The following is a 14,036-nucleotide window of genomic DNA, read 5'->3' as shown; positions in this document are numbered from 1 at the left end:
TCTCTTAAAAAGAAGATCCAGGCCACATGGCAACAGTCAGCCAGAGCCGGGTTGCAGCCACCCCTCCCACAGGATCTGGGCAGCTTGCAACTGTGCGCACCACTCCCGACTGCCTTCCCAGAACCAAGGCTGACACATGTGCTTGAACTGCTGTGTTTCTAACAGCAGAGTGATATGGAAAGTGAAGTATGTTCTGTGTTTCAATAAAAAGAGGAAAAACGAAACACAGGTTAGGAGGGCTGTAGGTGTCCAAAAAATGGAAAAGGGTACATTTTCCAGGTACCTGTGCTTACTTATGTTACCTCCCTGGTCCCAGCGAGTCTTTGAGTTTTCTATCTCTGGCCAAGAGGGTTCCCGAGGAACAAGTGAAAGATAACTACACCCTTCCTCATCTTCTGGAGAGATTCCTGGCAGAAAGTACTGCCTGATGACCCACTGCCTGCCTCCCATGCTTTATCCCCAATAGTTGATCCTGACCAGCACCTGTAGTCGCCAAAGCCCTTTCCCCATGCATCTGGGGGACAGGGGAAGGTAAGGAAGAGTGGGCCACGCAGAGCGGAGCTGCCCAAAGCCACAGAATTCAGACCCATCCCTCGAAGCCCACAAGCTATGTCCACTACTTGAACACTGTCATTTTGGAGACATCCTCCAAGTCCCCTTTCCTCCCGCAAAGTTTGCAACTGGTTTTGTACATGATGATTTTGTGCAAAGGCCCAGATATTACCAAAGTTGTTGTAGCCTCAGCTTCTACAGAACCCTGGGGCAGAAGCAGAAACAGCTTCAGTGGGCTCTGAGTCAGTTGCCTGGGTCTGTATCCCAGCTCCACCTTCCACTAGGGCAGTGACCTCAGGCGGGTGATGGAATCTCTCTGTGCCTCAGTCTCCTCTTTGTAAATGTCTAGGAATTGGGTTGCCGTGAAGATTAAACACACACCAAGTTCTTCGCACAGTGCCTGGCACGTGGTGAGGGCTAAGTAAATACTGGCTGCTCGGCCCCCATGGCTGTGACTCTTCTGGGTTAGTCCAGATCAGAGGCTCTAGGGGCACAGCTGAGGCGGACCCTCCAGTCTCGGTTTCTACCTTCCCTCCGCCCACTCAGGTCAACCGTTTTGTGTCCGCACTGCCAGCTAAGCCCCTGGGATCAGGCGCTAATGACTTGGAGCTTTGCAGGGCTGAGAAAAATCTGTGTGCAGGACCTCCCTTGGTCTCTTATTAAGAGCCTTCCCTGAGCTCCCCAAAGATCAGCTTCCTGGCACACACTGGGGAAGACAGAACAAACACATTTTCGTTTTCTGTCGCTGTCTCAAGCGGTTTACTTAAGAACCGGTTTCCTTCTTGCGCCACGCGGATGAGAAGCAGAAACAGCTTCAGTGGGCTCTGAGTCAGTTGCCTGGGTCTGTATCCCAGCTCCACCTTCCACTAGGGCAGTGACCTCAGGCGGGTGATGGAATCTCTCTGTGCCTCAGTCTCCCCTTTGTAAATGTCTAGGAATTGGGTTGCCGTGAAGATTAAACACACACCAAGTTCTTCGCACAGTGCCTGGCACGTGGTGAGGGCTAAGTAAATACTGGCTGCTCGGCCCCCATGGCTGTGACTCTTCTGGGTTAGTCCAGATCAGAGGCTCTAGGGGCACAGCTGAGGCGGACCCTCCAGTCTCGGTTTCTACCTTCCCTCCGCCCACTCAGGTCAACCGTTTTGTGTCCGCACTGCCAGCTAAGCCCCTGGGATCAGGCGCTAATGACTTGGAGCTTTGCAGGGCTGAGAAAAATCTGTGTGCAGGACCTCCCTTGGTCTCTTATTAAGAGCCTTCCCTGAGCTCCCCAAAGATCAGCTTCCTGGCACACACTGGGGAAGACAGAACAAACACATTTTCGTTTTCTGTCGCTGCCTCAAGCGGTTTACTTAAGAACCGGTTTCCTTCTTGCGCCACGCGGATGAGAAGCAGAAACAGCTTCAGTGGGCTCTGAGTCAGTTGCCTGGGTCTGTATCCCAGCTCCACCTTCCACTAGGGCAGTGACCTCAGGCGGGTGATGGAATCTCTCTGTGCCTCAGTCTCCCCTTTGTAAATGTCTAGGAATTGGGTTGCCGTGAAGATTAAACACACACCAAGTTCTTCGCACAGTGCCTGGCACGTGGTGAGGGCTAAGTAAATACTGGCTGCTCGGCCCCCATGGCTGTGACTCTTCTGGGTTAGTCCAGATCAGAGGCTCTAGGGGCACAGCTGAGGCGGACCCTCCAGTCTCGGTTTCTACCTTCCCTCCGCCCACTCAGGTCAACCGTTTTGTGTCCGCACTGCCAGCTAAGCCCCTGGGATCAGGCACTAATGACTTGGAGCTTTGCAGGGCTGAGAAAAATCTGTGTGCAGGACCTCCCTTGGTCTCTTATTAAGAGCCTTCCCTGAGCTCCCCAAAGATCAGCTTCCTGGCACACACTGGGGAAGACAGAACAAACACATTTTCGTTTTCTGTCGCTGCCTCAAGCGGTTTACTTAAGAACCGGTTTCCTTCTTGCGCCACGCGGATGAACTTACAGCCTGAGGCCATGGTCCCGTCTGGACAGGAGTAGGGTCACGGAACCACCTCCCGCCCAGATGCTGGGGGGGGGGGGGCACACCATCCCCATGTTCTCCCTGCTCAGCGGGCTTCTCCAGGAAACAAGGCTCCAGAAGTGTCCCGACTTCCTGGACGGGCAGTTCTAGAGAGTCCCAGCCCAGGTGGGCTGTGCCTCAGACTCCCATGGCCCAGAAGAGCAGGCATGGGTGGCCCTCGGTGCTGTCCTAACCAGGTGTACCGTCCTGACCTCTACGCTCTCCTTCCACCCCTCCCACCACCTGCCCCGGAGCCCTTCCTGACCCCCAGCCTGGCTGAGAGCCCAACCCACTCCCTGCCACCCACCCTATTTGGAGTGGCCCAATTCCTGTCTGCCCGTCTGCTGGACAGAGCACTACAAGAGGCACGGAGCCTTCTGTTCATCGCTGTGTCCCCAGCACCTAGCCCTGAGCCTGGCACACAGCAGGTACATAACTATTGTGCGTTGGGTAGATGAACAGGGCTAACAGTCATGCTGACCTCCCACTGTCGGGTGGATATTAAATGAGATGATGCACACACAGCGCTTAACACAGTGTCAGGACACGATGAACACTTAGGCAGCTGCTCATGGAGGCTGCTCAGCTCCCTAAAAGTGAGGCTCCTGCCCTGGCTGTTCTGCTCCTATCCTTCCTCCAGTCTCCGGAGGCTTCTAGCCTGGCCTCAGGACCCCTGCAGCTCAGGCCTTAGCCTGCCAAGTCAGCCACCATTCTAGAACCCTCTGCAGGAAAAGTGTAGGTGGGCGAGGACAGAACAGAGAATGGAAGCAAACACGGTGAAGAAAGTTTACCCATTAACTTGCCTCCAAACGTCCCGGCATTTATTGAGAAACACCTTCCTTGGTGTCTAGGCTGGCTGAGGGCCCCCTCACACGTACAAAGCATGCCTACTCCTCTCTCTTCCCCTTCCATGGACAAGGTGCCCTGGTTGTGAAGGAGGTGGGGCTGCCCCCAGGAGCCTCATCACCGAGACTCTTGCAACATCTGGACCCCAAAGAGCTTTACGGCTTATGGAGAGATTTCCTCTGCACCCTAGACTAACACAGCTTTTTGGAAGTAGACAGGACAGCGCAAAAAACCAGCCTGGGGGCCAGGACTCCTGGGTCCTAGGCCTGTCCACGACGCCCTTCATCTCTCTACATCTTTGCTTTTGCCTCTGGGATAGGACCAGATCAGCGAGCTCCAAACTCTTCTCAGAGGTGTGACCTCTTTGGTCAAACTGAGCTGTACCAAGACACGATTCAGTATGTCAGATGGATGGAGGTAAGGACCTGCCTGCCCCGTGTCTCCCTGGGCGGCCCCCATGGGAGTATGCTCTGTGACCCTCTGGGTGAGCCAACCCGCTTGTCGCCCTGCATCTCCCCTCATGCTGACAGGGGCCCTGAGCATCCAGCAGGTGTGACTCATGTTCTTGGGGTAGCAGGGACCCCTGTGAGGAGTATTAGCATTGTGCTCAGAGTGTGTGCAGACCTGCCCTAGACCCCTCCCCGGCTGAGCAGGGAGTGCAGGCTGAATCGAGGAACCTGGGTTGGGGGCAGGAGAGGCACTGGCCTGGGATGCTCCTGAGCGAGCTTTTGGGGCTTCAGCCATGGGGCAGAGCCGACCCCCCCGCCTCTGTGGGCAGAGGGTTCACACGGAGGCCGTTCAGGAGGCTGCCGAGGAGAGGGGTCTTACCCATGAGGTCTGTCAGGTATATATCTGAGGTGAAGGAGGGACCTGGGATGCAATCCTTCCATTATACAGAAAAGAGACTGAGGCCCAGGAAGGGATAATATCTTCCCTGAGGAGACAGAGTAAAATGAGAGCCAAGGACCAAACCCCAAGGTACTGAAATTTGTCCAAGACCCCCAGCTCATCCCTCCTCTGGAGCTGGCGCTATCTACTCTGCACAGCAAGTACCTTCCCACTCTTTCCATCCTCCTTTATCAAAACTGCTCCAGGAGGAGTCAGAAACCTCTTTCCCAGCAGGGAGGAGATGAGAGCTCCAGCTCGCGGCGCAGGAGTAGCTACGCAGCACATAAGAAATGAAGCTCTGGGCTTCCCTGGTGGCGCAGTTGTTGAGAGTCTGCCTGCCGATGCAGGGGACACGGGTTCATGTCCCGGTCCGGGAAGATCCCACATGCCGCGGAGCGGCTGGGCCCGTGAGCCATGGCCGCTGAGCCTGCACGTCTGGAGCCTATGCTCCGCAACGGGAGAGGCCACAACAGTGAGAGCCCCGCGTACCGCAAAAAAAAAAAAAAAAGAAAAAAAGAAATGAAGCTCTAATGGAACACCAAGGGTGAGGGAGGGGCGGCCCGCTTCATGGCCCTGCAGCCAGTTCAGCTTGAGGCCTCCCTGGCTGCACTCCCTGGTGTGGGGGGGGCAGGTGTGGGTCTGAGACCTGGGCAGTCACACAGGGCCCCTCAATGCTCTGCTGTCGCCCTTTTAAAATTCTTACTAATTTGTGATCAAAAGATCGCATTTTCATTTCACCCTGGGGGGCTGCAAGTTATGTAGCTGGTCCTGACTGCCCAGTCATTAACTGTGTGTCCTTGAATAAGCATCTTAACCTCTGGGAACTTCAGTTTTCTCATCTGTAAAATGGAAAAAATCACAGCACCTGCCTCAGAGAATTGTGCTGAAGACGAATTAAGAGAACCCATGCGGGGCTCTTTGCAGGCACCGGGCGCGTAGAAAATCCTTAACCAGTGAGAGTTACCACTACAGATAAAATGATTCAACATAGATGCCCTGCTCCATAAAAAGATTATTAATCAAATCCCAGACCTGGGAAACCAGGAAAGGGTCACAGGTCCCCAGACACCAGCCCACTTCCCCTGGCCGCTTACCTTCCCGAAATGGCTGTGTTTGCATCTGCAGCCGGATCTTGATGAGGTCCACGGGCGCACCCAGCCCCACAGAGACCACGCCAGCCACCATGCTGGCCAGGAGCAGGTCAGACAGCACGCGGGGTGAGCCGGCCTCGGGCTCCTGGCACCGGTGGTGGCTGAGGAACCTCTGTGTGTTGCTGAAGACCCCAAACACCACTGAGTTGTAGACAGCGATGCTGGTGAGGGGGAAGGCCATGCCCTTGAAGAAGCCAAACACCTGTGGGGAGACCCAGGGGGAGGAAGCATGAGGGCCTATGCTGCCCTTGGCAGAGACCTTGCCCTCCTGGAGCCTGCGGGCTGGCAGGGGAGACACCATAGGAGAAGCAAACCAGTACGTTGGTGGAAAGAATAAAAGAGGATGCTGATGTGAGGGGAGAGACAGGGGAGGGCGAGAGCATCCTTAACCCGAGGAGGAACCGGCTTCTGCATGAAGCTTTGGTTCCTGAGCCGTGATGTGCTGGGCCTGGAACCTGCATTTGTCACTGGAGTGGCAGTGTTCTTGGGCTGTGGCTGAGGGCAGCCCATGGAGCCCCAGTGGGTAGTGGGCTTACCAAGCACCACACACTCTTTCCTCATGTGTCACTCCAACAAAAGCATTCTCTGGGCACGTGCCAGGCCCTGGAGGACAACAAGAAAGACACAATCTCCGCTCTCACTGAGCTCACAGTCTGGGGGCAGGGGAGGGGGGACCCAGACAAACTGACAGGCAATTAAAATATAATGTGCTAAGCCTGTAGTGATGGGGTAAGAAGGGTCCCCCAGCATCCCAGGGGCACCTGGGCCAGCATGTAGCTGGGTGCCCCGAGCATGGGAGTCTATTGGAAAAAAGCCAGAGGGGGAGTTCCCGGATGAACAGCACGATGTGGCTTCTGTCCATACACACTGCGTTCTCAGCAAACACCACAGATGCTCCACTGAACCTGGAAGATTCCACAGGCTCTTCGAGGAGTCAGTGCAGCACACATGGCACCAAAGATGAAGAAGCACCAGGAAGCCATTGTAAAAACTCCAGGCTGTGCTCAAACCCACTAATCCCGACCTGAACGCATGCCCCCTGTTTGCAAGGGGCAGGACACCTCCTCACACAGGCGTCCACACACGCATGTGCATGCAAACACATATGCACGCACGTACCATGCTTCAGCCTCTTCCTCTACAACAAGGTCCCTCAGATAACTTGAGACATCACTTAGCTCTGAGCTGCTGTGTGTCAGAGGAACACCCACAGTCCCCACAGAAACCCCAGAGCGGAGATGCAGGCTGGCAGACACTGCGGAGAACATGTGCCAAAAAGGAGGCTCAACAGCTGCCGTTCAGGGGACACAGGAATCGGACAACATTACCCCAGAGCAACGAGTGCTGGGTTTACAGCACTCCCCCTGATTTTAAAGCAGACGATCAAGAGAGTCAGAACAACACCAGGACACAAGACATATTCTGACTGAAGAGAAGAACCTCCAGGTGCAGGCAGGAGGCTCCCGAGCTCCAGGGCACTTCCTAGGATGGAGCCTGGGCGGGGACAGCAGTCAATAACGGGGCCACATTTCCAGTGACTCAAGGAGAAGCCCAGGGCTGCCACAGGGCTTACACCCGACTATTTCTTTAAACCAACAGGTCATTTCATTCTAAATTTTAAAATTTATTTTAAATTCCCCAAGGAGGAGCCTTGGAGTCTTCCAAAAGCACATACTCATTCTCAAGAAGGTCACCTGATGCTTCTTCTACAAAATGCTATTCAGAATTTCCCCTTCGCAGAGAAAACCCCTGGGTCCATGGTCTGGAGCGACCTGGGGTGCAAGCCCGTTCGGGGTGTCTGGGATCAGAAGAGCCTGCTCCCCGCACCCGCCGCCCCATGCTGGGATAAAGGGAGCCTGTGAACACATGGTTTACCGCCACACATTAGGTTTTGAAAACCTGGCAGGTCCTCCTGTTTTTGTAGGAATTTTCCACATTGTGGTTCTAAATACCTCCGAATTTCTCCAGAGAGGTGACGCCAAACCAGTTTTTTTCCTCAATAACATCCCACTTGGGGGCAGGGTTAAGTTTAGGTAACACATAATATTTGAGGATGGTGTGAGATGAAGAGAGAAAATTGAGCCGAAGGTGATGAGCGGAATAAACAGGCCTCCTGCTGGGCGTGCCGGTGTGAGGGGCTGTGACCTCGGTCCCCAGGAGGAGACCCCACCCCGGGAGCACTTACACTCTCCCTCCTGTACACAGTGCGGATGCAGCTAAGGGTGCTCCCGTAGCCAGTGCCGGCCTGCAGGCGAGCCTGCGGAGAAAGGCAAGGGCGTGAGGGCCAGCCGGAGACAGGTTACATCCCCACCTCCCTCACGGCGCTGGGCTCCCAGCACTGAAGCCCAGAGAAGGGAAGGCCCTGCCCCAGTGACCCCGTCAGGAAGGAGGCCTGGACTTCAGTCCCGGCCTGGCTGGCCTTGCATCCTCTCCCTGCACCAAGTCCCGTTCTCACCTTGCTGAATGCAGCAGGAATCCCCTCGGTCTGAGAGAAGAACAAAGGCCAGTTTGGTGTGCAAAAACAACGCTTGTGTGGGGACACATGATGCTGCTGCATCTTGAGTACAAAAAGCTAACCCGTGGCTCTGGCCCACCTGCTGTCCGTCAGTCTGCCCTCCTAAATACTCCCAGGAGCAACCTGCTCTTCTCATCTCCAGAACCCCTGCATCTCTCACCCTGATGATGGGCTGGGCCCCTCGCTGGCCTCCTGCTTCGCCCACCCCAACTCCTCTGCCTGTGTCTACACAACAGTCAGACTAATCTTTTCCAAACAACGATGAATGTTTGTCACTGCTGTTTCAAGCTCTCCAGTGGCCTCCCACCAAACTCAGAATAAATTCCACCCTTAACCAGCACCCAGAAGCGTGGCTTTCACCACCTGCATGTCATTTCCTCCGCACCCGTTGGGCCTGCCACGCGGCACGTTCCTGGACCCTGGAGCATCCGTTGCTTCTCACTTCCAGAACGTTCCACCTGCTTTCCTCCCCTGGAAGGCTCTTTCTCCAGCTTCTGCTCACCTCTTGGGTCTGAGCTTACATGCTGCAATGATGTGATCTGTTTGTCTGTTTACTTAGGGTTTATTTGGGCTCCCCCTCTGGGGCAGGGCCGTCTTGTATTTCCCTCTCGTCCCCGGAGCCGAGCGTGGCTGTGGCACTCGGCCCTTTGCACTGGCTAACCGAGGGGCCGGAAGGTGAAACTGTGGCATCCTCTAATGGAGGCTGGCTCTGGTGACTGGGGGCATCCGTAGACAGGCAGAGGGTCTGAGAAAAGCCACAGAAGAGCCCAGGGCACCCCTCACCCTGGGTCTAGACCAGAGCAAAAGTCTGTCAGCTCTTGAGGAAGCTGCCACCGAGGCCAGCAGCACAGCTCAAGCCTCTAAGGACTCCAATTGCAACAGGAGCTAGCATTTAGTATGCACCAACTGCATACTTGGGAAAACACTGGAAATCTTATGGAACTTTTCTCACAGAATCCCACAAATGCTCTGAGGCATGGATACCATCCCCACTTCACAGAAGAAGAAAGCTGATTCCCTGTATATGTTTCCGATTGCTGCTGTAACAAATTACGATAAATCCAGTGGCTTAAAACAATGCAAATTTATTCTCTTATAGTGCTCTAGCTGGGCTATAGAGAGCTGAGCCCTGAGTAGAAAACCCTGGTCACATTGCATCAAACATAAACTTTAAATGCACCCGCTGTGCCTGGAGCCAGCAGTGCATTCTGACCCCAGCTCTACTGCCACCAAGTAGCCAGTGCTGGCTCTCCCACCTGTGGTGAGGCAGCTGCAGGCAGGGAATGAGTCTTTGACCCAGGTCAGCAGCCCAGATCCTTCTAGATTGGCTCTCCCAGGGGCGACCCTGGGAACCAGGAACAAGTCACTCATCTGCCTCCCCACACTCTAATGTGTGTATTCTTCAGTTCAGGAGGGGATCGCTCACTGCTCTATCCTCACTGCCACTTGACAATCCTCATGACAGCCCCACCAGGGAGGTGCTCTTTTCCCATTTTACAGATGAGGAAACCGAGGCTTGGGGAGGTTAAGTGCTCTGCCCTAGGCACAGGAGAGTATGTGGGAGGCTGGAGCTGTACTCCAGGTTATTCTGACTCTGAGGCTCTTGCCCAGACCCTTCTCAGTGAACAGGAACTCTAGAGAAAACGCCAGCCAGAATGAAGGAGGATGTTCTGGAGAGAAACAAGGGCCCCAGGCCACAGCCCCGGGCTGGACCCAGAGGCCAGCCATGTAAGCCAGCATCTTTAGGCTGGGACCCTCAGCAGAGAGGTTCTCAGGCTGAACAGAGACAAGATTTTATGTATCAGGAAAGGTCCCCTGCAGAGGCTCAGGGGGCAGAGTGGAGAAAAGAAGGAGAGTCCTGGTCTTTACAGGTGACATGTGGCCAGGCAAAGAACGGCCAGGCTTGCCTGTGCCAGGGGCAGGGGATGAGGGTGGGGGTTCCAACAAGCTCTACCCTCCCCTAACCAAGCTGCAGGTGAGGGAAGGATGCTCTACCAGGGAGAGACACTGGTTGCCTGGGTCAGAAATGTGGCTGTTAGGCCTGCTGGGGCAAGGACTGGACTTGCTTTGTCCACCACTGCTGCCCTGCCAGCCCCACAGTGCCTGCACAGAGAAAGCATCCAAGATGCATCTGAGGTATGAGCAGAAGGCTGGGCCTGTGTGAGGGGCCAGGAAGCACCTTTAACTATTTAGACACATAGGCTGACCTCCCCATCAGGAAGAGAGCAGGCCTGGGCTCTGACTGAGGAGGGGCCTACGGCCACGCAGGGAGGAAGATGGGGAGAAAAGGGACACAGTGACCACTGGAGAAGGGCCTGGCAGGTCCTCTTTGTGCACGATCCTGGCACAGCGTTAGATACAAATGTGGAAGTCAGGGTGAGGAGGCACTATTTGCGGCCACGTTCTCAGGGTACAGCTGTGAGTGCTGGTCACCATGGGGACAGGTGGTAGGGGTAGGGGTGGACCCAAAGAATGTCCCTTTGTAACATCTCACTCCTCAATGCTTCGATTTGTTGTATGACCTGAGGTGACACCCTTCCCCTTTCTGGGCCAGTTTCCACACGTGTAGAACAAGAAGCGTGGATGACCCCAATGCCAGGTGGCTTTGCTGGCTCCGTCAAGTTATAACGGCTTCCCATTCCCAACCTAAGTCTAGAGTCCTAACCTGAAGGTCAAGGCCTCCAAGGATTGAGTGCCGACCTACCAGTCCTGGATTCTGATCCGTAGCTGCTTTCAGAAACCTGATGCATCAGCAGAAGTGGCCGTGTTGGCCCTTCCAAAGCACGGTCCCCCCGGTGGTGTCCCCACCTCACTGTCTTTGCCCGTGCCGTTCTCTGTGCCTGGAGTATCTTTTCCAATGGCCCAACCTTAGATTATGGGCCCAGATTCTGGTTCCTTCGCTCCATAGAGGCTTGCAGGAGAGCACTCACAGTGCCCCATCCCTGCAGCTCATGAGAGCCTGGAGGCAGAAATGGAGCTTCACAAAAACAAAATCACTGCCCAGCAAGGACGGGGGAGCATTCCAACTGGGCCTCCTAGCGCTCCGCCCCCGTGGACTGGCACAGAGAGCCTGCCCTGCGCTGGTGGCTTTCTGGGGGTCAGAAACAGCAGGCACATTCCCGGAGTCAGACTCACTCCAGGCCCTTTCCAAAAGGTAATGGCAACATGGCTACCGTACCTTGACTGTGTCCAGAGGGTGGCCGACGATGACGCTCGCTGCACCTGTGGATCAAAGAGGACGTCCTGGTTACTCAGTCCCTGGACTCCTCGCTTGTACTGGCTGGTTCTTAGGACAGAACAGAGGACTCAGACACTTACATTCACTTATTCAGTCAATGCCCAGTCACCAGAGGGGACAACCCCCACCCGTGTGTTAGGCACAGGCTCACGCATGGAGGAAGGCAAGGAAATGGAGTAAAACCTGGGCCCTGCCTCAAGAAACAAGTACCCTAAAAAAAGGGAGGTAAAGGTGCTGGGATAACTGGGTACCCACATGCAAAAGAATAAATAGACCTCTACCTCATACTATATACAAAAGTTAAAAGAAACCAAAGACCTGAATGGAAGCACTGCAACTACAGAAATCATACGCTAAAATATAGGGGGAAATCTCCACGAATGGAGATTTGCAACAGATTCTTACATATGACAACAAAAGTACAAGCAACATAAGAAAAATTGGATAAATTGGATGTCATAAAAATTAAAAACGTTTGTGCATAAAAGAACACTCTCAGGAAGGTAAAGAAACCTACAGAAGGGGGGGGGAATATTTGCAAATCGAACATTTGATAAGGGTCAAATATCCAGAATATGTAAAGAACTCTAACAACTAAAAAGAAAAAAAAAAAACTTTTTTAAGGGCAAAGGACTTGAATAGACATTTTTCCAAAGAAGATATACAAACGGCCAAGTACATGAGAAGATGCTCAACATTATTGGTCATTAGGGAAATGCAAGTCAAAAGCACAGTGAGATTCTGCTTCACACCCACTAGGATGGCTATAATAAAAAAAAAAAAGAAAAGGAAAGGAAAATAACAAGTATTCGTGATGATATAGAGAAATTGGAACTTGTATATATGGAAATGTGGTGGTGGAAATGTAAAATGGTGCAGCTGCCGTAGAAAACAGTTTGGCTTATTATAAAGTTAAACATAGGATTACCCTATAACCCAGGGATTCCACTGTTAGAAATATACCTAAAAGAACTGAAAACAGGCACTCAAACAAGTACATGTTCACACATGTTTATAGCAGCACTATGCAAAAAAGCCAAAAGGCAAAAACAGCCCAATGTCCACTGCTGGATGAATGGCTAAATAAAATGTGGTGTGTCCATACAATGGAATATTCCTAGACGTAAATAGGGATGAAGTACTGATACGTGCTGCAGTGTGGATGAACGTGGGAAACATTACGCAAAGTGAAAGAGGCCAGACACAAAAGGTCACATCCTGTATGATTCCATTTATAGGAATTACCCAGAATAGGTAACTCCATAGAGACAGAGAGCAGGTTAGTGATCGCCAGGGTTTGGAGGAGGGGAAAAGGGGGAACCTGCTTAATGGGTCCAGAAACTTCTTTGGGCGTGAGAAAAATGTTTTGGAACTAGATAGATGGTTGCACAACACCGTGAATGTACTAAATGTCACTGAATTGTATACTTTCAAATGATTCATTTTGTTATGTGAATCTCACCTCAAAAAAAAAGAGGGAGGGTATGAAGAGAAAACCCAGAAACTTTTCAGGTATCTGCAGGTTATTTAGCTTTTCTACGCCTCCCCTGTAGCACGTGTAGTGGGAATAACATTAGCACCTACCTCACGGTTCCATTTTAAGAATGAACTGAAGTAGAAAATGTAAAGGACCAGCAGAGCTTGGCACTTACGGGATGCTCAAAGGGGCTGCCATCCCTAACGATTTTTTTTTTAAGAAGGCCTCTTTGGAAAGGTGATGGATCTCTGGATCTTTTCAATGAAAAGTGCCCATCCACACACACCTTCACAAGGCCAGAACGATTTTGGAGGCAAGCAAGACCGCCCTGAGGCCGTACCGCAGAAGGCAATGATTGTCAGATTGAAGCAGGAGCCATCCTTCTGAGACCCATTCCCCATCGTGCTGATGAGGAAGCAGTGTCTCTGCTGGCAGGAGTGACTGCACCAGGTAGGGCAGACCAGGGGTCCTGGAACATTAGATATCTACAGGGCAGAGAAACCAGCTATTCCAGAACAAATGTTCCCTTGGTCTAGAACCTCCAGGCCCCTCTCAACCCCTCCTTCCCGCAGAACAGGGCAGAGGCAGAAAGACGGTGGGCGGCGGAAAGCCGGGCCATTCACTCTACAGGAAACCCTCCCTTCGGGGAAAGGAAGGAGCTCTGGTCCTCAGGCTCTGGCTGTATCCCTCAGCCCAGGGCAGCAGCCCCAGACCCAGCCTTGGGCCATTATCTCCCTGTACACTCATTAGTCCACCCATCTGAAAGCAGGGATACAAGATAAGAAACAGAATTATCAGGTCAGTGGTTTCCAGACCTTGGGATATTACAGACCAGTAAAATTTCAAGCAAAATGTGAAGGATGTAATGGTGAAAGTTTATCATGACAGGTCACTGAGAGAGAAAACAGCTATAGATGAGTACAGGGCTTAAAATGGCCCTGGTACCAGACTGTCTGGGTTGGAATCCTCGTGTTCATCCTAGATGTATGGTTTGGGGAAAGTCATTGAATTTCTCTGAGTATCCATTTCCTCATCTGTCAAATGGGGATGTAATGATAGTAGCTACCTCATTAGAGCTATAAAGAAATATACGTAGACATGAGACCACATATTGTATGATTCTGTTTATATAAAGTGTCCAGAAAACACTAATTTATAGAGCCTGAAAGTGGTTGCCCAGAGAGAGAGGGAGGGGATGGGGTTTAATTGTAAATGGGCATGAGGGATCTTACTGGGGGATGAAATGTTTTAAAACTAGTTTATGGTAATGGTTGCAACACTTGGTAAAATTACTAAAAATCCCTAAATTGTACACTTGAAGTGAGTGGATTTTAT

The 14,036-nt window shown here is 52.6% G+C and overlaps 1 protein-coding gene across 2 annotated transcripts in view; it reads right to left on the bottom strand.

Annotated features, from left to right (window-relative positions):
- SLC25A48 (solute carrier family 25 member 48) overlaps positions 1–14,036 on the bottom strand; it is a 44,329-nt gene that overhangs the window by 27,905 nt on the left and 2,388 nt on the right. The window contains exons 2-4 of one of the 2 annotated variants that reach the window (XM_067731813.1): positions 11,165–11,208; positions 7,657–7,728; positions 5,415–5,673 (exon numbers count right to left, since the gene is read on the bottom strand). In XM_067731813.1, coding sequence (XP_067587914.1) covers positions 5,415–5,673; positions 7,657–7,728; positions 11,165–11,208 — 375 coding nt within the window. The remainder of the gene's footprint in view (positions 1–5,414; positions 5,674–7,656; positions 7,729–11,164; positions 11,209–14,036) is intronic. The other variant, XM_067731814.1, reaches the window with a different exon arrangement.

Source organism: Pseudorca crassidens, chromosome 3 (genome assembly GCF_039906515.1).
Source record: "Pseudorca crassidens isolate mPseCra1 chromosome 3, mPseCra1.hap1, whole genome shotgun sequence".
Lineage (NCBI taxonomy): Eukaryota > Metazoa > Chordata > Mammalia > Artiodactyla > Delphinidae > Pseudorca > Pseudorca crassidens.
This window is presented reverse-complemented; position numbering and strand designations above follow the sequence as displayed.